The 25,009-nt window shown below is 38.6% G+C and overlaps 1 protein-coding gene across 1 annotated transcript; it reads right to left on the bottom strand.

Moving 5' to 3' along the window:
- Positions 1-13,922: 13,922 nt before the first annotated feature.
- On the bottom strand, positions 13,923-23,966 carry ZNF831 (zinc finger protein 831). Its single transcript, XM_010286702.1, has 5 exons — positions 19,713-23,966; positions 18,722-18,864; positions 16,831-16,994; positions 15,991-16,142; positions 13,923-14,777 (listed from the first exon to the last, which is right to left on the bottom strand). The coding sequence occupies exons 1-5, from the start codon at positions 23,964-23,966 to the stop codon at positions 13,923-13,925; spliced, it is 5,568 nt and encodes a 1,855-aa protein (XP_010285004.1).
- Positions 23,967-25,009: the final 1,043 nt, after the last annotated feature.

Below are 25,009 nucleotides of genomic sequence, written 5' to 3'. Positions count from 1 at the left end.
AACTTATAAGCTGATGCATGTGACGTGAACTATTCATGGAAGGAAATGCACTGTTAGGTAGAACTAGACATGCTCACCAAGTAGATAAAAAGCCTGCAAATACCACTAGCTATAATCATTCTGTACACAGCATTATCTGAAAGAAGAGGTTGTACAATAAAGAAATATTTATAGAAAATTTTAGAATTACTCTGCAACCTGGTGTGCAAGTCAGTTGGCCTGCATTGTAACACGTACTTTTGCTCTATGAGTAAAAGTACCTGCTTTGCAATGACAGCCTAAAAAAATAGGATGTACAGAAATCACAGAATCACAGAAACACTAGGTTGGAAAGGACCTTCAAGATCATCAAGTCCAACCATTAATCCAGCGCCACCATGTCCCCTAGACCATGTCCTGAAGCGCCACATCCACACGTTTCTTGAACACTTAATGTTCAAATCCATAATGTGTTAAATTGAACTAGCAATTGAGGGTATTCTCGAAACAAAATAATGTATGCTTCCTTCTTTCTGCATCTGGGGAGGGCCTGAGGGCTTTTGAGATTACTTAAAAGGTGAAGTATAATTGTGAATGAAATTATGCAGCTGGCACTAGGAATTGATTTCTTAGCAATTTTGACTAGGCCAGTTATAAAGTGGTTTAACTGCAATGACTGAGAAGTATTTCTGTTCCACTGTTAAACAAAATGGGCTAGTAAAATTCACAAACAATGCAATTTACATTTCCTTTTGAAATGTGCCGTTGCCAGAGTTCCCTTTCATCCCCGTTTAGGGGAAAGAAGCATAGAAAAGCATGTCATTTTTTGTTTAATATGAATGTAATAGAAATTAGGCAGAGTACATCAAATTTACTGTACACGTGCCACCTAGACTGGTGAAGCCTAAGCTGCATTGGTAAAGTGAAGATATTAGCTAGTTAAACCTTGCCAACACACTGAGAGCTTTCCAGGGAGGCAGGACTTCTGTGCGATCCCGAAGAGATGAGATCTATTAAAGTAATTATTGGTTACACAGAAAAGTACCTACTTCCCATCTGAAAATCTTTCCATATATGTTTGTTTGTATCTCATACCTCCTTCAGACAGTGCTTAGAGGAAAATATTACGCTAAATGCATTATTTTGGCAAAATATAATTAGAAAACTGGAAAACGGCAGTTTTCACTAAATCACGATTTGCAAGTAATGTTCGATTCTGTAAGCCCACACTCTACGTTCAGACTCACTTTCATCTAAAACATACCAGAACATGCGAATTCTACAAACAGCCTGAAGCATCATCAGATCTGTAGCTTTGAGTGGAAGAACAAGTCTTATTTTCATTGACTAGAACAGTTATGTTTGCCAGGATCGTGCAATCCTGCAGGCCATCATTGGTAAAGTATAAATTTTTCTGAATTAATCTTATGACTTGATTGATTTGGTGGAAGAACTTAAATCCTTTCAGTCTGATATAGGACTATTGGGATTTCATTACTCTTCGGACTTCTTTGTATTTCTGCTTTTTTGCAGAATAGCTAGTGTTCTCCCACACACAAAAAAGACTTGTAGGCTTAGAAACCCTTGGAGCAATTTGCTGATCTGTATTTTTTTTTTTTTTTTTAGTTGAGTGTGTTTAATGCAGACTTGTGGTCTGGTTTAAGTTGTGCTATTCTATGAAGCCTTTGTCTCTCAAATGATGTTAATTCTCCCCACATTGCACAATTTTGATTTCTGACTTGGTGGAGGAAGGGAAAGTACCTGCGAATACACTGGAGTTCTCAAAGGTTCCTCTTAGGTGCTGCATGCAAATGGCTACTAATATATATACTAATATATGCCACTCAGTTCTCTGGGAGACAGAGGAGGGTCTTACCCTGTGGCCTGATATCGCTGTGGTGCTCTGAGTCTCCTCCTGGCACTGCCTGTACTGCCACTGAGAGAGCGGCTTCACAAACTTACACATTCCCTTGTGTCAGGGCAACGTTCCTCCTAATTCACGTTCACGGCTTGCCTTTGTTTGCCGCTGATCTTGCTCCCGTGCCCATGTTTCAGGCAGTGATCTCTGTTGGTTCCCGTACCTGCTCATCGGCTAATCCCCTGAGCCTCTGCCATCTTTCGCAGCAAGGGAAAGCACCAGAGGTCCCTTTGATGCTCTCTGTCCTAAAAATGTAGCTCTTCAGCATTAACCCTCGAAACTACATCCATGGCTGGATAAGAAGTTTTTCTATCTGAACTTTGCTCTTCAGCTACCCCCAGTCTCCCTTCAGCATCCCACCGCTGTTGCATTCTTGTGCTTCGTTTCCTGTCCTGAATTCCTGTGCTCCAGGATGACGCTTCCTCTCTTTGGTTGCTTGAATAACAGAGTTGTCTTCTGGCAGATAGCTCTTGCTATCCTTCCTCTAGTATTTTTTCCACAATGACCCACAGCATAGCCACTTCCCTCCTCACCCATTTGAATTTGGAAATAAAGAACCAATGAATGAATTAAAGCTCTACCTGACTGGGTCCCCTTGCTGCTTTTTCTTCAATTCTCTCAAGTTTGTTAACTTGGGAAGTGAAGATGGTCTTGGTGAATTAGAGATTTTGTGAGTAGACTGGAAACACTCAGTCCTGATATTTTGCATTGAAACCAGTCTTCGAGGATATGTTGGAAGTAGACTGATGACACAGCTCTTCATTAAATGCTTTGAAATTCCTTTTTTTATCACTTGTGTAAGTTCCAGGGCTTCTCAACAGGGCTTATTTGCTTAGGTGTAGATCCCCATAAGCATGACTAGACTCTGAATCAGTTTACTTCAAGCCAACTTGATATGTCTGTTCTGATTGACCATGTTTCCAGTATTAACCTGAGTTAAGAGAGCTTGGACAGAGCCAGCTTAGTTCTTCCTGAACCCGAAAGCACGTAGGAACGTACACCAGCATGTAAACGGAGAAAACCAGCATGTAAACGGAGCCTCGAGAAGTGAGAACAATGGAATGAAGTGCACAGGCACGTGGTAGTGAGAAATCAACATGTTCCTGAAAAGCTTGCCCAGAAGATGCAGTACTTGCTGTGAACAGACTACTTGAGAAAAACTTGCTAAGTTTTATGATTGTTTTTAGTAATAAATGTTTTGGCTGTCTCCAGTGAAACTACTTTATTAAAATATCAAATTGCAGATTTTAGAGTAGTAGAATGCATATAGTGAGACGAAAGAAGAGTAAGCTATAAATATGCTCTGCCACTGGTGTATATATATCAAAAAGATTTTTTTTTTTTTTTTAAGTGAAGTCAGGCACTAGTTAAATAACTATTGAACGTAACTGCCTTTTTTGGCTTTCTTTCGGAAGATGTTTGAAACAAGGCATGTAGCTTGCTACTGTGTTATCATGCATGTAGATTATGGGAAATAACTGAAAGGTCCATTCATGGGTAATTTAAACATACTCTTTTTTTTCAACAAAATTATCTGACACACTTAAAAAGAGGGAATTCGACATCTGAGTTAACTGCCTGTTGGAATGCTAGCCCTGAGTCTTCCCAGAAGAATGTAGAATGAATTTAACTTTTCAGGGGGCAAAGATATTTAAAGCAATACAAGCTATGTAAAGAGCTTAGGGATAGTCAACTAAATAGTTTTCTGTTGACTCAAGCACTCTTTTTCTTATTGTCACGCAGCATGGGATCAAGGGTGGTGGAAATATGCATGTGAGGAAGCGTGAAGAAATGGCTCTCTCTCTTTGTATATCTTAGTGGCTTTTTTAGACTTGGCCTTACAGCAACATAGTTACTGTTGCTACAGTCCAATCTGGAACCTTTCCATCAGAAATGCTATTTTGAGTACTGACTTCTAAATGTTTCATATCTCATTGTTCTGAAATTTGTCACATCTAGAGCTTGGGAAGCAAATTAAATCCCATTAATTTTCAATGGATTCTTTGCTATGCTAAAGACCAGATTTGTTTTTGTAACCTTTTTGGCTTAAGATTTCTACTGATTTCTGAACCCAGAGACATTATAGAGTTGCAGAGGTGGGTAGCATGGTCATCTGAATGGCTCAAGTAACTTGGCATGGGATGTGCACTTTGTGTGTAGACTAAGACATGTATTTTTTTAAAATGTTTGGTATTAGTCTAACTTTGTTTCAGCTAATCTGAATTAAAAGTACAATGAACACAGTGCTTCTGGAATTCCTATTTGTGCAATATGGGTACTGATACGTAGATAGCATCAAGCTAACTTGCTACCTGTTTTCTTTGTTCCACTTAATAGCAGATCTACATCTTTCAGGTTTGTTTGGGTAAGATGAGTAAAGCACATCTCTTGCTGGGCGTGTGAACCTCAGTTATATCCTGAAGAAATTCCTGGACACACTAAAAGGGTCATGATTACGAATAGTCAGCATGGATTCATTGCCTTCTCCGATGAAATGACTATATCTATGGATGAGGGGATTGCAGCAGATGCTGTCTGCCTTTAGCAATACTTTTGACATGGTCTCCCATGGCATCCTTGTGTCCAGTTTGGAATCTTATTGTAGACAGGTGACATACTAGGTGGATGCAAAAAATGGCTGGACTGTTGGGCTCAGAGGTGAATAGCCGGTACTGTACCTGGAGTCCAGTTACCAGTGGAGTTCCTGAGAGTCTGTTCTTGGACCTATCTGTGTAATATCCTATTTAATATCTTTATTGATGACCTGGAGAAGGAGACAGAATGCAGCTTGATTAAATTTGCATGACACCAATTGGAGGGAGCAGTCAATACATGTGAAGGTAGCATTGCTGTTTAGAATGACCTAGATAGCCTGGAGGAATGGACCAACCAGAACCTCATGAAATTCAGCAAGGACAAATGCAAAGTCCTGAACCTGGGACAGACTGACCTCATTCAACGGATAGCAGCTCTTCTGAACAGCATCAGGAGTTCTGGTGGGCTAAACATGAGCCAGCAGTATCCTGGGCTGTGTCAACAGGAACATAACTAGTAGATTGAGGGAAGTGATCGTCCCCCTTTACTCAGCACTCATTAGACCCCATCCTGGTTACTGTGTCCAGTTTTAGGCTCCCCAATACAAGAAAGATGGCAAACGAGTAAGTTTAGTGCAGGGCCACCAAGATGATCTGGAGGCTGGAGTGCGTGATGAGTAAGGTGAGGCTGAGACAATGTTCACCTGGAGAAGAGAATATGTGTTTGGGTTTGAATACCAGCATGCCGGTAGCTCTGAGGCAGTTACCAATTAGGTGGAACCAGGCTCTTTACTGAGCTGCATGTTGGGAGAATGAGACACAATAGTCATAAGTTGAAACAGGAGATTCCAGCTGCATACAGAAGGGGGAGGAAATCATTCTGAGGCTAATTATGCATTGGAGCAAGTTTCTCAGAGAGATTCTCGAACCTCCATTCACAGAGGTTTTCAAAATCTGACTGGACAAAGGCCTTGGGTGCCTTCCAACCTGAATGATTCTATGAAATAACATCTAAGCAAATAAAAGTAATCCAGTCCATTTGTCTCCTCACGGAGGGCTTTATTCTGTCTACAGAGACTACCACCAGAATGTGGATCTTGAATGTTCATCCACTAAGAAATATAGTGAGACAGTCACATTTGTATTACGAGTTTCATCACACCAGTGTACAGAATGATTCAGTCATTCTGTCTAAAAGCTCTTATCTCTACACAGAGATTTTAGTTGTAAGACTGGAGTAAGGAATTTTAAGGGGAAGATCTAGAATTTGGAAGAGGAAGAATACAGTCAAGAACATAGTCACACGTCTGAACTGTGACTGACTGATTTCAGAGGTTTGGCAGATACTTTTAATCATGAACAATAGGTTTAAGTGATTGCTGCCAGGGTACTTTTAACAACAAGGCTAGATTTCCAACTGTTAACCCTGAACATGACAGTAATATGATTGTTTGCAAACATTTTTCTGCCTTCTGTATTTCTATCTGGACTCCCACTTGCAGAATTTTGATGCATTTTGGACATAAGTGCAAGTGCTCTGAATCCCTTTGCATAGCGGTTAGTAAATTAAAATATTGGCAAGGATTGTTGTTGCTTCCAAAAGCAAAATACCAGCAAATAATGTATTTTCAGATCTATCTTAGAAACTCTCTCTCGATCATATTATCCAGGAGGCAAGGGTAAGTGGTAATATTGTTCTCTTTCTGGTCACTTTTTTTTTTTTTGCAGTGGCATTGTAATTCAACCAAGAATAGTGAATTTTATTTTTTTTTTATGAGCTCTTCTTACACAGTGCGTTCCTAATGAATACTAAATGGAACATCTGGTAGACTTAGCAATAAATGTAATGCAATTACTTTTTAGTAACTGATCCAGCTTGGATAAATTTTCATAATGCATTAGTCACTACTATGTGAATTAAGGTGGAGAGAAACAATGGATGTAGGCATTGTGTCTGATTCTATGAATGACAGATATTTCTAAGAGAAGAACTGCTTGGTCGCATTCTCTAGCGACCTCCTGTGTATAATTATTTTGTACAGTGAGTGCCTGTGTTCTAGTTTCATGTTAAATATCCCAGAGGAGGTACTTAGTAGATGTAACTGTAGTGGAACACTCTGTGGCTGTGTTTTCGTTCTTCTTAGTTTAAATCTTATTACATGACCTATTGTTTCCCTAAAATATTTTACCAACTCCTTTCCTTCCTAAAGGGAATTCTTCCTCTGAGCATTTCTAAGCAAATTCTTCATATCATTTGTTTCAGTCAAGCTTTTCTCCTGGTTATATTGGTACATTGTCACTGAATTTAATTGGACCCCATTGGTGTAATTGAGAGCAGAAGATTGGTTGCTTTAAACTTTCTGCATAAGTAATCTATTTCCCCAATCGTTTTTTTTTTCCCCCTTGCTTGGGAATTTCTTCAAATTTGTCAACATCTTCAGGGTAAGGAGGTCCTCCCAGTTCTAATAGCACCTGAATTCTTTTTGAAGTACAGAACATGTTTCCGCAGGCATGTTATTAATTATGGATATTTTCCTAATTCCACTTTTCTGACTGTTGTCCAACAGTTCACATCTGCATATCCACATCTGGTACAAATAAAAAAAAGGTTTTGTGTTTTTTATATTAAACATGTAATAATGACCATTTTGCTTTTGTTCTTATTTTTAAATCAAAGTTTGTAAATCCTTTTTATATAATCTCTTAAGCGTTATAATATTGCACAGGATGAAGCAGCTTTTTTGTGCTTTACTTAGCTATATTTACTTTCTTGCTCCTGGACAAGTAGTGATTTGAGGTCTGAGACCTTTGTATCATTTCCCTTTTGAATATTTGCTCCATTTGGAGCTAGCATAACCCATAACTAGAATCAACAAAGTTATGCAAAACTTCTTCATATGAGGAGTGAGTTGGAATAAAAGCCACCCGTGGGCTGCAGAGGCCGTGATGATGTGTTTTATGCCTGTAATGCCTTCCATTTGAGGAGCTCAATGCAAATTATTCTCTGTAAGCAATGAGAACATTAAGAGGCATTGTAGAGTTAATGGTCAAATTACTTTTTAAGAGGTGTAATTTTCTCTGTTCCTCCTTCCAGCCAACACACATAAACGTGTATGTGCACATAGCTATCTAAATTGCTAGTTGTGCCCATCTCGTAATTGCATCTGTACGTACAGGTTTTGAGATTTGAGCTATTATAGTCCTGGCTTAGCTTCCCAGTAAAGTATTCCTCTGCTCAGACTGTGGTTTCCTAACATAGGTAGGAACAACCCTGGCTCCCATTCCCCTATTTAGTTGCTAACCTAGGTTTCTGCCAAAGCATGCTACGGAAATGAATCTTGATCTTTTCTTTTTGCATTAACCATTTTGATGGTGAGGAGGAAGTTTCTGTAGTGGCTCCTTTTTACAGAGGAGAGAGGACAACCACAGCTCATCTGAATGACACTGTCACACTCCCAGCTGTGTATTTGAGACAAAATGTTTTATTTGGGAGTGTACGATGAGGTGAGAAGGATGTTTTCAAGAAATATCTGAATATGATATGTATAATAAAGACTGATAAATCATAGAAACATTTTTAGATATAAACACTGACTGTAGCTCTATCTGTGTAAAAAGAGTGGGGAGGGCTGTTGATGTGACCTTACTTTTGCCCTGTGAATACCTCTGTAATGTGTAAGAGGCTTGGCTTTGCAGAGGTTAAGTGTAATCAGAAAGATACATTGAAGCCTGACTCCATAAAGGCTTAGCTGCCTACGTTTGTCGAGAATGATTGACCTCATCAGCAGTACTACTGAACCTAAGTAGCTTTAAAGACATCTGGAAAACAAGACCACAGTAGGTTATGAAACACAGTTCCCAAGGCTTTCATCCAATTGCTCGTTTTGTTAATGGCATAAGAATCTTTGAAAAGAATCAGAGTCTAATATATCTCAACTAGCTCACTCTGAAACACTTTCAATCATCGCTGGATTAAGTACATACTCCTAATATTATATCCAACGTTGTACTTAGAATTGCTTGCTTTGTCAATGAGTGAAACAAAAACATGATACAAATGCATATACACAAAACCTGTGATGCTTAAAAACTGGATTATGGATTAATTAATTGACTATATTAGAATCACCTTGTTTAGTTTTGTTTTTTAGACTCTAACAATCATTAGGGACGGATAATGAGACTATAAAGTGTTTTTTTAAAGCCAAAATGGTCTATACACCCATGGCACAAGAGTCCTTTTTGACTGCTTTGGAAAGGACTCACAAATATGTTCAAGTGAGTCCATCCCTTGTTTAACTGGCTCTTGTAGTTCTTCTAAACTCAAGCATTACATAAATAGAGAACATATTTAGGCAGTTGTCTGGAGTAGTCAATAGGTACATTGACTTCAACTGTGAGAAAGAAATATTTAAGTACCGCTGGCTTATAACGAAATTATGATAACATTACGGTTCCCTGGAAGACACAGCTTTTAAGTTATGTGCTTCTACGTGACATTTATCCAGTTCCACCAGGACACTCTAAATGTGCTATTACAATCTCACAGTATTCTAAACTCTGAAAAAAAAATAACGTTGACCTTTTCATCCACGTGACTTTTGTGGAATGCTGATGGTAAATTAAAAATACAGGCCAGGAGTCTTAATCTGCAGCCATAATTCCACACAAATCCTTACAGTAAAATTAATGGCTTAACAAAGCTACTTAACTACATGAAAATGATTATAATATAAACACTGATGAATGGGAACAAATTTGGTTGTGTAAATAAAACATAAGCAACATACAAAACCAGACATACATTGCGAGTAATGCAAAACAAACATGCTTAGATACCACTCCGTGTGTGTCAGTAGTGCATATACAGCCACAGGAGTACTAAATATTTTAGGCATTGTGTTTTGGGGAAGCTATTGACAAACAATGATTTATGAATTAAAAATAACGCTGGAAAGAAAGTTTGTTCCAGCCCTAAATAATATTGTACTTACAATAAAAAATACTTGCTTTAACTGTCACTGAAGTTTCCAAGTGATGAAGAGTCTATATATGGGTTATTTTTTACATGCTTAGTTGCTCCTTACATAGAAGCTTTTCTTAATATCTAGTTTATATGCTGCAAATTAAGCCCATCGTTTCATATCCTCCCAGAATGGATGTGGAAGATAGATGGTTGTGATAGTCTTCGCACATTCTTCTGCTGAACTTCCCTGTGCATATTCCCTTAATTTTCTCTTCTGATAGCTAGCCAGCTCTCATTATCTTTTCTCATAAATTATGTATTCAAGGCCTATCTTTATATTTACTGGTGATCTCTGGACTTGCTCTGGTTGGTTTGCACCCCTCTCATCCACCCTTGTGTATGAGTTGGGGTTTGCCAGGCCGATCAGTGAAGTATCAATAATTAAGAAGATCTAATATAGAAGTTTGAAACAATAAGAAATAGTTCACATCTAAAGAGGGAAAATCTGAAACATACACTTATTTACAGTCTATTTGGGTAGATGTAGGTGTTGAATGTAGATCTTATCGGTGATTGGCATTCCTTAATTAATTTGCTTCCTTCAATAAAAGGAGGAAAAAGTTGATGAGATGCATTCATGTGCAAAGGAATTTCAGATTTGCTTCTAGCAAAGCAATGTTCCATCAGAAGTGCTGCTGACTTTGAAGGATAAAGAAACACAGTTTTTTCTCTGTGCCTGGTGCCCTCATGTGGCTTTGATGTTCAGCTTCCTGTGAATTAATTAAATAGATCACTGCATGGCTGACACTTTTGCTGTGCAAAAAGTAGAGAATCATTTGCCCGTATGGCCTTGTATGTTCTTCTGTGAATACATCATCTTCTGGAAAGTCAAAATACGCCGTTTGCCATATGGCCAGTTGGATTTGAATATGCAAACGCCTCGAGTTCCCTAACTTAAACCAAGAGCATTTCTCACAGTCTTCACACATTGGTGTAAGTGATTCAGACCTCGCTCCTCCAAGGGTTGTTATGGCTAAAAAGATTTGTGCTAGAGTCACCACCTTCTTTAGTGATATTGTTAAAAGTGCTTGTAAGAACTACGACTTTTGGTGTTCAGCTTTAATGTTAGGTCAAATTTCTATACTGTATACTGAGCTAAAATGTCAAGGATTACTTCTGTCAGGAAACAGGGTTTAAAATGTTCTTTCTCAGCTAACTTAAAATTGTCTCATTTTTCTTCCAGCTACAACTGCAGTATGACAAAGAAATTTCTATATTTAATGCTGTAAAATACGCACAGGAGAAATGCTTCTTTGCACAGCACTTCTGAGTCTGTCATTAGAATATTTCTAAATTACTGATCTAGAAATTCCATTTTAAAAGACATCATTTAGCCACAAACATCATGCAAACAACTTTATATAGCATATTCATTACATGTCCATAAATTATAAAAATAGAACTCTTGCACAAGCAAGAGGTGAATGTAGTTGCTGTGGAGACTGCTGGTGTGGTTTGATGTAATGGCTTTCTTGTACTTTGCTTTCTAAAGGTGCTTCTCAAAGCTTCTCTTTACAGCTGGATCAGATAGATTTAATAGGTATGGAAATCTTCCATTAGCTCTAAAAGACTACATTTTTAAGAGACTTTTCAGAAGTTTGAAGCATTTGAAATTTTACTTTGTCAAATTTTTGATGGAATGGCACAGAATTGAAAATTCTGATTAAAAATTAAGAAAAATACTTTCTTGTCATCCACACTACTATTAACAAAGGTATGTAGGAAGTTTGAAAACGAAGGTGGAGAAAGATCTGAAGCTAAAGCAGATGAAATCAGGCATGTGCTTTTTTGTTAGTACGATTATCTAATGAACATACTCATGCAAGTACCCGTGTGACAGCAGTCCTGTGGCCTTTAATTAATAAAGCTTGGCCAGCAGTATTGCTGGGAACTCTGCGACTCGTGTACCTCCGTAAGCACCGCGTTTCTTTTTCTCCTGCTTTTTCTACGGATTCAGAATCCAGATGTAATTTTCAGTGGTTCCATCAGAAAAATGTTCCAAAACTTTGAATGGTTTAACGTTGTGGCAACATTGATGGCATCTCCTCCGCATCCCTCTTCTTTTCCTCTTTTTCTCCCAAATTGGAGCTATATTAGTGTACTACTTTGAATTCACACTATTTAAATTCTTTGTACCTGGGATTCACCTAAATACCTCTCTGGTTTGTCTTGGAGCATAGATACTGAACAGAGCAAGAAAGATGTCAAGACTTTTTTTCTTTGATCTTTCTTGTCCTTGTAATGCCAAACCTAGTGAAACCTGTCATATTAGTGATGGTATCAACATTTTCCTCGCTAATAATCTCACTCAGAAGTTTCCTGAGTAACATGTTAGTTCTTCTGCTAAGGTTTGAGGTAGACTAAGAAATTTAGCATAACTGCTACTAAAAATTAAATGTTAATGTGCTTGAAATATAATAGTAGTACATGTACTAAGATCTTCATGTTTCATTTTTATTAAGATAAAATAATTTAGCAATATAATGAGAAAAATCTAATATAAACCCAATCTACAGCTGAATCATTCTTTTCAGTGGTATCATTCTAAATAAAATGGTGGGGTTTGTACTGTATCGGTCAACAAAAGATGCAATTTGCAGTGTCTTGTGATCCACCATTGTTGATGCCATTCATTCTTCAATGGTACGCCTCTGCTTGCTGAGCTCTGAATACCAAGTTTCCCAAGTTAAGGAGGCTGTTACGTATCATTCAGTAACATTAAGGCTGTCACCTTACCCTCTCATTGTGTGGTATGGGGAGATAAAGCTCAGGTTTACAGAAGTTGACCGTAAAGTGTAGCAAAGGAACAGACTGGTTCACTGTATGTCCGAGCTGCAAATTCTGATCACAACCCAACGATTAGTAGTAATACTTTTGCTATAAAACCCCAGCACTTCGTAAGTGAGAAATGAAGCGGGAGAATAAAAATGCATAATTCCTTAAACTGTTATTCCTAGATTTTTTCCTTGCAGTTTTGACACCAATTATTGGTGTAATTTGTGTAATATTGTAACATTTTTAGAAAGGGAAAAGTACATTTCATGGTTCATCCTCTATTCTGAAAGAGTAGATTTTTTTCTTAGCTTTTTTTTTTTTTACACATTAGAATTAGGAATTGGTGCAATATTTTGATCACAGTTCTTGTTTTCTGTGCCAGTAATAAATTTATGAACAGAATTTTAGGCTAAAGGTGAAGCTCTGTATGGATGACCTCAAGTCTTGTCATGTTTGTAAGACATCTGAAAACACAGGAATTGCATAGGACTTAACACTTGCTTTAACTCTGTTAGCTGTTTTGGCATCTTTTTGCACATATACATTTGTTTTTCTCATGTAGTGTACTAGATTTCTTTGTGAGTATGATGTATATATGCTTACCTATGCATGATTAAAGTAAAAGCAACTCTAAATATCCCATGTAGGTTAATCCATTAAGCCCTATGTACGATTCACACTCTAAGAATGGTAGAAGTTTAAGTATAGAATTTGACTATAACATAGAAGTGGAATGTTTTTAATGTTTATCAGTTTAATCAAGCAAGTGAATACACTTGGTCAAATTAAAATATCTAATTATTTATTCACATAGAAACCAGTAAATTTTAGGGTTCATAGCACAAAACGTTTTCTTAAAAAAAGAAAACAAGCTATGCCATATAGCTTCTTCACTCTCAATAAAATAGCATCATTGCAGTTAAACTTAAGATTACAATAAAAATGAAACATTCCAGATGACATCAGTTGGAGCACAATGTGATGCATATTATCAGAAACTCCTTGTCAGAAATTTTACCACAAGGAAGTATCAATAGCTAACACCCATATTCTCCAACTAGAAATCAAGAATATTTGCGTAGAACTTGGCATAAAAGGCACAAAACACAAAGCAAAGCATGCTTGTGTCATTTGTCACAAAGAAGCATTGACATTTGTGCAACATGGAAAAAGATCAGCATTTTTCCAGACTCTTCCAATATCATGGATGCTTAGGGAGCAGATCTTCCCCTTAATGCCAGTGTATCACTCCCAGTACAGATGGCAGTGACGACAAGAAAAGAGGATTATACAGAAGAGAATACGTTCCATACCCTTCCAAGAGATCTTTGCTCATATATTGAGGAAGCTGCTGCTATAGTATTGTCAGTAGTAAATAAATACACTGCAGCCTTTTAGTAATAACTGGCAGCTAGCACTTGTAAGAAGGTTAACAATGCTGGAAACCCCTCATAAACACAGGTTTACCACTTGCATTTAAATGTGTGATGCCAGCTCCCTCTTTGCTTCAAATAAGTTTTCTTAAAGTTTGAATCCTTGAAAGAATGGACTCTTCAGAAGAGAATGCTGCCTATTGCACAGAAGAATGGCTTTTCTGATTTTAAGGTGCTTCAGAATTATAGATCAAACATCTATGGTATTTCCTTCTGTAACGGGCCACCATACAAGCATCTTGTTAGCAGCCTATTTGCTATATTTCTATAACAAGCCTATCTTCATCATCACTACTAGTGTCATCATACTCGACTCTGGTTTGCTTCCTCATCATCTCTAAACCTCTCTTTTTGTATGTCTTGGAAAGTGTGGCAGAGTAAGTCTTGAACTCGGGGGACCTGAGAGTAATTGGGGTCTTTTTAAAGGTAGTAGTAGCTGTTTCGTGTGGCCTTCCATAGCTATCTGACTGCAGGTGGGTTCCATTCTTGTCTGCACTTCCGTGAAGGTCAAGGATTTTTTGAGAAATGTTTGCCTGCACTGTGTATTCTACACTGGGTGATTTAGCCCTTGGGACTGACTCGGGAAGAGACTCTGCTTTTGATCCGAATAAACATGAACATCCAGGCTGGGAACCGGGAGTTGAGTTGTCCTCTGGAGATGAATATGTGTTTTCTTCAGCTGGAGGTTTCTCCTTTCCTGAGGCCTGGATCGCCGGGTCTAATGTACCAAATCTTTGACTCTCTGACTCTACATTTAGTATGTTCTCCTGGCTTGCTTCTAGATGTAAGGAAAGAGGACCAGTAGTCTCTGAGTGTGTGCTGTCAAGTTGGTGACCTGTGCCTGTATTTGTAAAATCAGAAGGGCAAGACCAAAAAGGAGATGCCACGGAGTCACTCTGAAGGTTTGGCTGTGACTCCGCTGGGCCTGATCGCTGAAGCACAAGCGGTTGTGTCACTAAACAGCAGATTTCCACATCACTGCTGGCTTGCTGCATGGCTGTATTAACTGTGGATGAAAAGGAATGAGCTGTCACAGATATTTCCAGAGGAGCTGTAATGTTCTGAAAAGAGAAGTTTGTTCTTGTGTGTTCCCTGATTTGCTCAGAAATATCCTGTAGAAATTAGGGGGGGAAAAATAAATTTACATTTAAAATTTTTAATCCAGCACAATTCCATCCTTTATAAAAGTGCAGTGATAACTAAGTTGACTATATCAATAAAACACATTTGTGTCTGCTGTAACTCATATCCTGAATAATTAAGGATAATGTCAACCTTTATTTATGCAACTGTGATTATATTTGCAATCTTTTTTTTTTTTTATTACTGCAGACCAAGTTACTCATCCCTCTTTTGATGAGAAAACTTTTTTTTCCCTCCCAGTGTGCGTGGGAGGTGCAGTAAAGAATGTATTTTTTCCTCAGGTGTTTCTTTTTTCCTGGTAAGGTGACAGACCATGCTAATAATTTATGGATGATAGGGGTTAGGGGTTTGGAGCTGCATTTGTATGTACTGTCTAGGATGACATTCTTTTCATTAAGATATTTTAATATATGTATTGCAACGATGTTTGTGCAATGCAGGGGGAAAGGTTTGTGACGAGTCTGTAAGAAATATTACAATGTCCAAAGTGGTGAGATATGTGTAGAAAATAAAATTACTTAGTAAAAACATTTTAAGGACTCGGTTCCTGCTTATGCAGGAAGAACCGGTGCTCATGCTACGTAACAGCGGTCTGGCTCAGTAGCTTTTGTCTTCAAGTGTGGCCAAGCAGAAGTCTAGGGAAACGTGTGAGGCTTAGGATAAGCACGGAATACTCCCAGGAGCTGTGCCCACACTGCATACAACAGCATTGTTTGCAGCACGTGCAGATGTGTCTAAGGCCCCTTTCACTGGCTTCCACAAAGGGCTAAAGAAATTCAGCTGCGATGCTGGACACATTCTTCCCACCGCTACGTGGCCCTTACTACGCTCGCCACGTTTCTGCTTTCAAACTTCCTGTCTCTGTCTCAGGATACTCTGTGCTGCACCTACTGGCACCTCCGATGTCAGTGGTAATCGATCCTCTGACAGCAAGCATGAGAAATACCCTTTTTAAGTGATGCAGGTTTAATTGTTTTTTTAAAAAAGCTAATTCTAACATTAGTAAGTTTTCATTATATTTTAACCCCAAAAATACCTTTAGCACATTTTTAAACAAAATCTGTGATACAAAGTTGTCTCAACTTGAACTTTAAAACAGCTGAATATAATTCAAGTTTTAATTACCAATACCTTTTTTTGTTTTAATAAAAAGTAATAGATGAATTAAAATACAATACCTACTTTTTTATCCATTTTGTCTTTTTGTTTAACATGGTTTAGATTTTCAGTGTGGGAAAATATTCCTGAGTTATTCTTTCCTTCTTTTTTCCTTCTGCAAAGTGGCTTGTCTGAAGTGGAACAAGATGTGTCTTTTTGCTGGTGTAGGTAATTTCCTATTGAACAGAGGTTGAAGAAATTTTTACTTTTATTTTTATTCCCCAACATGCTAAAACTTACTAAATTTCTCATCATATCACTGAACTAACTTCTATGTTTTTACTATTTTCTGTAAATTTTTATTCTAAGCCTGACACATTTTCTCATTTACTATATGTGTGTTTGGGTTTTGTGGTTTTTTATTGGCCATTACTGTCCCACAAAGTAATAGCTATTCATATCCGCTGTGAACAAACACAAGGTATTGTCCTGGCTTCCAAGATGGTTGTGGCATAAACATCACTTGCATTAATACCACTAATTAAATGGAGAGGTGGTAATTGAAACACGGAAGAAAGTCAACACACCAAGCTCATTTCACACTGCAGACATACAATCTTGTTTCAGAAACTGATAAAGATGCATCTTAAAACTGTTTAGGCTTCTAGTGGAAGGTTATTTTGAACTACTTCTTTTTAAAATGCCCTCCTAATTGTCAGATTTGCATATGTAAGTATGTGTATGAAAATCATGGTGCATTCAGTTCTGAAAATGTGTGAGATGTTTGTATTTTTACTCACGGAACATACTGAAGGACAAAAGTGGTTTTGCGGTTCCATGTGGAACAGGTGCCTATCAGAGATACTGTTAACGTTCATTCTCTTAAAAAATAAACATTCATTAAAAAATACTCAAAACACTTACCTTGTACCTTTGATTGAGGAGAGTGGCACTTCTTATACTTATTAAATTTACAGGGTTGTGATGAGTAGCCTTTTTTCAAAGCATCCAGTGTTCTATTTGGAAAACAATGCCGCTTGCTTAATCGGTTCAACTGAGCATATCCATGGACGTGCCTCCCTCTGTACCTGCAATGCCAATGGCATTGGAAGGGTAAACAAGTATGTGCTATCTAAAAGCAGCCAGAGTAGAAAAATACCACATCATCAGGTAAATTTAAGTCTAACGGCAATTTACTACTGTGAAGGAGATGTTCATTTATGTCAACTCAAAAGAAAAATCAGGATTTTAGGTAAGAGACACACAATTATTTTATTACATTTTTCCTCAGTAGGATTCGGTAAATCCTTGGTTTGCTAAGAGAAAAGGGTTCAGGAATAACAGATCCTTTTTCCTATAGCTGGAATTTTAAAACAACATACTTCATAATGACTTGAATTGCACAGGAGTCACCTGAGATTGCATAGTTGTTGGCTTTTCTACTTTTCATTTCACTGCTTATGTGCTACCTGTTCATCATCACTAACGAACACTGTAATTACTTCAGTTAGTTAGAAAACTCATGCTGGATAACCCAACTCTGTTTTGTTTTCTACTCTGGCTAGATCTTTCAGTAACTCTTAATGATGGAGAGTAAAGTACATTGGACGGTCCCATTCCTGTATCGCTAGAATCAGCCACTATACACAGAGTAATAAGTAAATCTAAAAGGACATGCTTATTCAGAAGTTTGGTGTATTAGAAATATATATTACATTTAATGATTAATAGTTTGGCCAGTAAGCTACTAATATGTATGACCTGAGCTTTCAGGACCCTGTACTTAATTGAGTCTCTCTACTTTTTCGATATAGCCAAATAAATAAACCTGAGACCAGCAGGGGAAAAACAAACAAACAAAACCAAAGGAAAAAAAATAAACACCAAAAAACCCACCGAACACCACCACCCAAAAACCAAAGCAGAAAGAAGTCCCAGAGGAATGTCACTAGACTGGATAACATAGACCTGAGTCATCTATTTTTGTTCTTATAATCCTTCAAAATGGCAGTGCTGTTTGCCAAACCAGACACGGTGATTAAGTTACTGACACTGATTTGTCCCCAGGGGAGTCATTCTGTCTGATTTTGGTCATGAAATAAAATAAGAAGGATGTATGCACACAATATGTGTTTCTTATTGAAGCAATTCATCAGACATTCTGATACCCCACACTCTTGAAAGATTAGAGGCTAAATCTTCCACTGATATGAACTCCCATTAAATACGGAGAAACTGTGCTGATTGATACAATGTGCCTTTGATAGTTTTATACTCAAATTCTTCCTGCTTTTTATTTAAACCGAAAGATCCTTTAAACTGCAGATGGTTTTGTTAGTTTGGGTTTGAACTTGATATTTATTCTTCTGCATTCTCTTGTGAATACAAGTTCAGGATATAGATCTTCTGAGGACAAAAGGGTCTCACACACTGCTATTAGCTGTAACAGGATTAAAAACTTAATTATTTGGGTTCCCTTAAAATAAAAGTAAATGCTGACAATTTTGGCAGATAAGAATAATTTCTATAGCATAGTGAGAGTCAACTGACCAGTCATCATGTTTCTTTGGTATATATCTGTTTTGCTTAGAAAAGTCTGTTCCTGATAGTAAACAACATATTGATATTTCTAATAATTTACCTTTGTGGAACTGCTGCAATGTGCAAGTAGCTCTTTTGGAGAGATTTAATTTTTTTCCCCCAATTTTGACATGGTTGAATTTTGGGGATGACTTTTTATTTTTTGTAGACCTTTTACACCCACTTTAGCAAAATTACGTCTGTATCTGGGAAAGCTGAAAACCATATTCCTTACCATTTTGGAGTGACTTTAATCTTTTTCTGTTTGTGGCTCCTCTTGAGTTTATTTGTTGAGAGTTTTTCCTTTTTGCAAACTACTGTTTTCTTCTTTTGCTCTGAAATATTTTTGAAAGCACCACCAGGAGATGCTGAGCTTAACTGTTGAGAATATCAGAAAAAAATGAAGTACATGAAGTACATGAAAATTGGGAATTACATTAACTGAGAGATTGGAAATCTATACTTTTTTAAATAGCGCTGAATAGCATAGTAGTTAAATAGCACAATTCTGAATTTTTCCTAGAATTTGTATGTTAGTTTTTTCTAATCACTTTGTCCATCTACTTTTATAAAATAAAATTAAAATAACTCACTGCTTTTGTGGATCTATATAGAACTAGTGTATGTTCTTTTGTATTCTTCTTCCTATATAAAAAGTAAGCTTAGTCTTACAGAGCTGTTCTAGGCTCTGTACAGAGAGATTAGTCTGTCTTCACTTACCTAAAAATGAAAAGCTTTCAAGCCTTAAACACTTTATTGGGTATTAATGCAATTTAGTTTTGTTGACATTTCAGTGTATCTAAACAATGAGAGATCTAGTCCACAGTCTGGCTTTGATTCCAAGTATCTCCAAGTACAGTGAAGCCTTGACATTAATTGTCTACGTAAGTCCTACTCTAATTCAAATACTCATTTAAAATGAAAATACATATAAAAAAGTGAAATACATATGCATCAAGAAATAGAAATACACTTTTCTCACTAGACAGCATTCCTACTGAAATTCCTAAGTGAAAGAAACTTAAATATTCATAGAAAAGTATGTATTTTTCATGCATCAAATGAATATGTAGCTTATCTTATAAAAACAAAAATTGTAAATTCTATATCGACAAATGCCTGTAGATGTCTATAAATATACTTTTGGTAATTCTTTTATTTTTCTAATGGGGGGGTGTCAGCCAATTACACCCTCTCTCAGAAGGAAATAGGATTATTAATATTACCTCCTGCATCTGTTGTCCTTTAGAAAAGGATGAAACCAGTGTTGTTAAACTCCCATTTGTTAAGCCATATGCCACAGTCTTGCTAATATTTTTCATTTTGAAAATAGAAATATCGTATTTCGACAGTGTGCACTCATTGCCAGACTCCTTGTCACAGGTGTGCATGGAGGAGTAAGCGGAGTCTGCATTCCCCTTCTGCTCAGCAGGCAGAGGAAGGCTTCTTGTTAAACAACACCAAGTTAATCGAGGTTCAGCATTTAGTGATGGGAAGGTGCTCTTTGTGCTTGATACTGTTAAACTTCCAGAGCAGCCAGTCAGATTCTTGTGGGGCAGCGCTGGGAATTCTTTACAGTGAGTGGTGAGAGTGTGGCAATAAAAAGTGCCAACAGAATGGCAAAAATAAGTGGGGTTGTCTGCTGAGCTCTGAGAATGCTGCGTATCCTGCAGTGGTGGTGAAGTGTCCTTAAGAACGTATGGACTTCCACCTCCGTCCCACCCCATGATTGTTGGCTCTGCAGCCTTGCTAGAAGCTGACGTCATTATCAAAGAGTCACTTCCTGAGCAAAGATGATGTAAAACCTTCCTCTCTTCTTTGATGTCAGCTGATATGAAAAAACCACTTGTATACATAGAAGTAAAGCATATTTTCTTCTTTGGGGTCTGTGTAGAGGAAGTAGTTATGCTCATCCACTTCTCTTCTGTTTGCCTTTGATAATTTAATTTCTTTTTGTTCCGTTTGTTTTTCCAAGCATCTCTTACAATATCCTGCTGCTTGAAGTTTTGGTTATAAAAGGTGTTATCTGCTGTGGTTAAGATACTTGTTTTTTCGGAACTGACTGGTGCACAAAATACCGGAGTTTTCCAGTTTGCATGTACGTTCCATCGTAGCTCTCCTTTGCTGGCCTTTTGTCTCACTTCAAATTTTAAAGGGGACCAAAATGCATCATTAGAACAAGAACTGAGTGATCCGCTGTTGGAAGAGCGGGGGGGATTGGTTAGGGTGTCTGTCACCGATGTGCAAGGTAGAATCTTCTGTTCTGATCTAAGCAAAAGCGACAAATCTGAGGCTCCCTTGTCTTGCGGCAATTTAAGGATATATTTTGGAGAAAAGGCATTTTGTTGTGGGACTGGAGTTAAATGACCAGATTGCAGACAATGAATTCTAGAAGACATGTCATCAGCACTGTCACTGAGAAGTGGTACTTTTGCTCCTGTTTTCACAAGACATGTTTTGACATCTTCGTCTGTTGCATCGTGCAAGGCAAAAGAATTGCCATCACTTCCCCTTAATTCTGGCCCCAAAAATCCCACAAATGAAGCTTCTGACACACCTGCTGAGTGTGAAAGAAGGTTAACATCACTATCATTATGAGCTTTTGTGAGGAGTTTGATTGTTTTCATATACTCCACATTCTCAGTACCTCCAGTGGATTCATTAATTCCCGTGCTTAATTTTTTCTCCTCTGCTTTGCTGGAGGATTTCACCAGTGCTGTGGAAAGACACTGAGTGCTAGCGCAACAGACTCTCTCTGCCTCATTTACTGTGTTGTTTTCACTACTGGGACTAGGGCAGGACTTCGAAATAATGTTTTGTATCTTCTCCACTTCAAATTTCAGCTTTTTTCTTTCTGATGGTAAGTTCTGGGATTTCCCTGCAGCTTCTCTGTTGTTGTTGCAATGGACCCACGGGGGCGTCAGGGCACGCTGGCCAGTTTCCTTATTCCTGCTATGGTTTCCATAATTGTCTGAAGTGCTTTTACAATCTGATTCAAATGTACTAGATTCTTTCCCAGGGCATGGTTTTTCCCACTTGCTACTCTGTACTGGCAAGCAGTCATCATTCCTTCTGTTAGTGTTCAGCTGACACGGAGTATTTGGAAGCCTGAGCTCACAACTGCTTGGAGCTAGTACTGTGCTGTTGCCACCGGCGTATTTGTCTGTGTCGCTGCCACTGAGGTCTTGGGAAGTTTTGCTCCTTACAGTACGTGCACTAGCGTTTGCTGAATGTGATGTCTCCATTACGTAGGTGACACTGTCTGCAGTTTCCTCGGAGGACACATTCTGTAGAAGATGATTACCATTAGTACAGGTTTCTGATTTACCAGTGTTTAAACCTGTTGTCACAAGGGAGGAAACACTGTCACTTACAGAGCTCCTGCCATCTCTTTCCTCAGTGATTTCAGTACTGCTGACTGATTCCTTTGAATCAGGAGTGAAGCTTGTAATATCTGTAATCTTATTCCCCCTTTGTTTCATTTTCTTGGCATTTTGACTGCTTTTCATTTTTTGATAGATTTTCTTAAATGTTTCATCTCCATACATTTGCCATTTTTCTTGAGAGAACATCTTTAATTTCCTCTGATTGTGTTTCTTCTTTTTACTACTGATTACTTCTCCAGCCCCAAGCTTTTTACTTCCTTGCAACTCCTCCGAGGGAGGAGGATGATCAACCACATTACTTAGTGGCAGATCGTCCACTGCTGTTTGTCTGACTAGAGCTCGGGGATGGCTATTAGCAAAATCCACTGAATTTGCAGCAAGATTGTTGCTAGGCAGCAGACTAGCAGCGCCTGTATTTACAGACTGCTTAGTAAGAGAAAGTGGTTTTGAGCAACCTGCTTTGTCATGTACCATCCTTGTGCCCTCCACAAATGGCAAAGAGTTGCTGCGTGTAACGGGCACGGTATCTATTGTTGTGGAGAACTGGGTGGGGACGGAATGAAAAAACATTGGCTTGCATTTTTCTAGGGGTGCAAAGGTAGATTTTGCTGAACAAAGGGAAAGATTCTTTTTCCTATTTACATCGCAAGTTCTGATGTCAAAGTGGAAAGAGTCTTTGTATGTATAAGGCATTGGCAGATCAATGCTTCCCTGTTTAGAAAGGACAGTTTTTCTGGGCCTAACATTGTCTAACTGGGTATCATCCACCACGCTTTTGTTATGAGAAATAAGTTTTGAAATGTGTTCTTCCAGCCTTTTTTTCTCTAGCATCAAGGCTGTAGCTTTCTCAGCTGCATCTAGCTTTGCGCTGCTTCCGGAGGTACACCTTAGGCTGCTGAAGGCAGTTTCATTTTCCAGTTCTGTGCTGTGTTCACAGAGACTGTGCAACGGGCTGGATGATGCCATCTGTTGTTCTGTACTATCGGAGCGTGACAGATACCCTGAGTCAGTGCTCTCACACTTCTTTAGTTTGCAGTCAAATGGCTTGTAATCCCACTGTTTTTCTGAAGAGGTTGCTTGCTGCCTTTGCAACTGAATATGCTTATTGGCAGTTGGAGTTCTTTGCTCCTGTATCTTCTTTCTCTGGCACTGACCATTTGGCAAGGCTCCTGGAGATGATAAACTTCGAGGTTCCCTTTCAGGAACCCCCTGATTAGCCTTTGAACTAAAGGACCGATTCGTCGTTTCTCGATTTGCTGAGGCAAAGGGTGAATTGCTTGTTGCCAGCAGTGAAAGGTCATTAAGAAGTTTCTTAGTGTCTGTTACAGCACTGGTCTCTGAACTCATTTGTTTTATCTGTATCCCCTTGTCTTCACAGGTGCTACTAAGTAGTTTGCTACCTTGATGTGACGTGATGTTCTCTGTTGATTTCTCATTTTGCTCCAATATGCCACTGTTGTCAGAGTCTGAGGGCAGCCTGGTGTTGTTGACATGTGTTTGAGTTCTTCTGTGTTTATACAAATTGCTTTGAGTTTTAAATGCAATACCACAAGTGGTGCACGGAAAGGGCCTCTCTCCTGTGTGAGAGCGAATATGTTTCTCAAGGACACTTGGCTTCAAACAATCTCGTCCACAGTGTTTGCAGATATATTTCCCAGCTTTTTTTGATTTCCCTGGGCTTCCAATAGATGCATTTACACAAGAATTTTGTGGTGATAAAACTGGAAAAGTGCTCACTATGTTCAATGTTAGAGTTTGCCCAAGTTGTTTATGAAAAGCTGACTGAGGCTGATCTGTGCCTTCAGAAGGAACAAGAGGATTCAGGATTAGAGGTATGTTACTGTTCTCTAGATTTACACAGCTCCTGCCAGTCACTAACTGGCTGTTTGGCTGAAAGCATCCTGTCTGGACAGGCTGATACAGTGGTATGGTAAGGGCCTTTAGATACACAGGTTGGGACAGCGCTTGTTCCCGTTGAGGAATCACACTGCCTTGGCTGAGATCTGAAGAACCCTGTGCGGGCTGCAGAGAAGAGCTTGGAACTGGTCGATCTGCTAGCGCAACTGTAAAACCAGGCTGCTTCTGCGCCCCCATTTCAAAGATTATCTGCCATATGCTCATGTATCTGTAGGGAGGGGAAACAAAACAAGTAGGAGTCTTCAGATAGCCAAATAAAATAAACACTTTCACCTGCAAGACTGGGAGAGTTAGCAATTAAGAATATCACAAATCTTATATAGAGGCATTATACAGACAATAATTACTTCATTTTCCAATTAAATTGATTCATCTTTCCTTTCTTAGCTAGGAATTGAAGTTCAGTACAGTGTAAAGAACATTGAAGATTATACTTAAAACCTACAGTGAGTATCCAAACAGAAATAAATCTGAGTATCAGATTTGCAAATGGAGGTGCTCAGCACCCCAGAAATAATAGAATTTTAATTTTCTGGAACCATATTCCCATTACATATTTATACCATATTTTTTAATTTAAGAATTTTCATTAATAAATGTTAATACAGAAGCACAGAACAATTAAGGTTAGAAGGGACCTCAGGAGGTCTCTAGTCCAACTGCTGCTCAAAGCAGAGTTTGCACTGAGGTCAGATGAGGTTCCTCAGGATGTTATCCAGTCTGGTTTTGTAAGTCTCTGAGAATAAAAACTGCACAGCTTCTTGGGGCAACCTGTTCCAGAGTGTCCTGGTTTCAGCCAGGATAGAGTTAATTTTCTTCACAGAAGCTAGCGTGAGGCTGTGTTTTGGATTTGGGATGAGAAAATGCTGATAACGTGCTGATGTTTTGAGTTGTTGCTAAGTAGTCAGGGACAGCCCAGCTTCTCGTGCTGGCCGGCCAGCGAGCAGGCTGGGGGTGCCCGGGGAGCTGGGAGGGGACACGGCCAGGACAGCTGGCCCAGGCTGGCCAAAGGGGTATCCCATACCATATGATGTCATGCTCCATATATAAAGCTGGGACGAAGAAGAAGGAAGGGGTGGAGGGACGTGCGGAGTGATGGTGTCTGTCTTCCCAAGAAACCATTACGCGTGATGCAGCCCGGCTTCCCTGGAGATGGCTGAACCCCCGCCTGCCCACGGGGAGTGGGGAATGGATTCCTTGTTTTGCTTTGCTTGCGTGCG

This window comes from Phaethon lepturus, unplaced genomic scaffold, assembly GCF_000687285.1.
Source record: "Phaethon lepturus isolate BGI_N335 unplaced genomic scaffold, ASM68728v1 scaffold4015, whole genome shotgun sequence".
NCBI lineage: Eukaryota > Metazoa > Chordata > Aves > Phaethontiformes > Phaethontidae > Phaethon > Phaethon lepturus.
Note: the sequence above shows the minus strand (reverse complement) of the source record. Positions and strands in the feature narration are given on the sequence as shown.

Excerpts from the sequence above, each read along its gene's own strand:
- ZNF831 (XM_010286702.1), bottom strand. The coding sequence starts at position 23,966 with ATGGGGGCGCAGAAGCAGCCTGGTTTTACAGTTGCGCTAGCAGATCGA. Across the intron at positions 18,865-19,712 it reads AAGGACAACAGATGCAGGAG|TTAAGCTCAGCATCTCCTGG; the intron begins GTAATATTAATA and ends TATTCTCAACAG. Across the intron at positions 16,995-18,721 it reads ATTAAAGTCACTCCAAAATG|GTACAGAGGGAGGCACGTCC; the intron begins GTAAGGAATATG and ends TTGGCATTGCAG.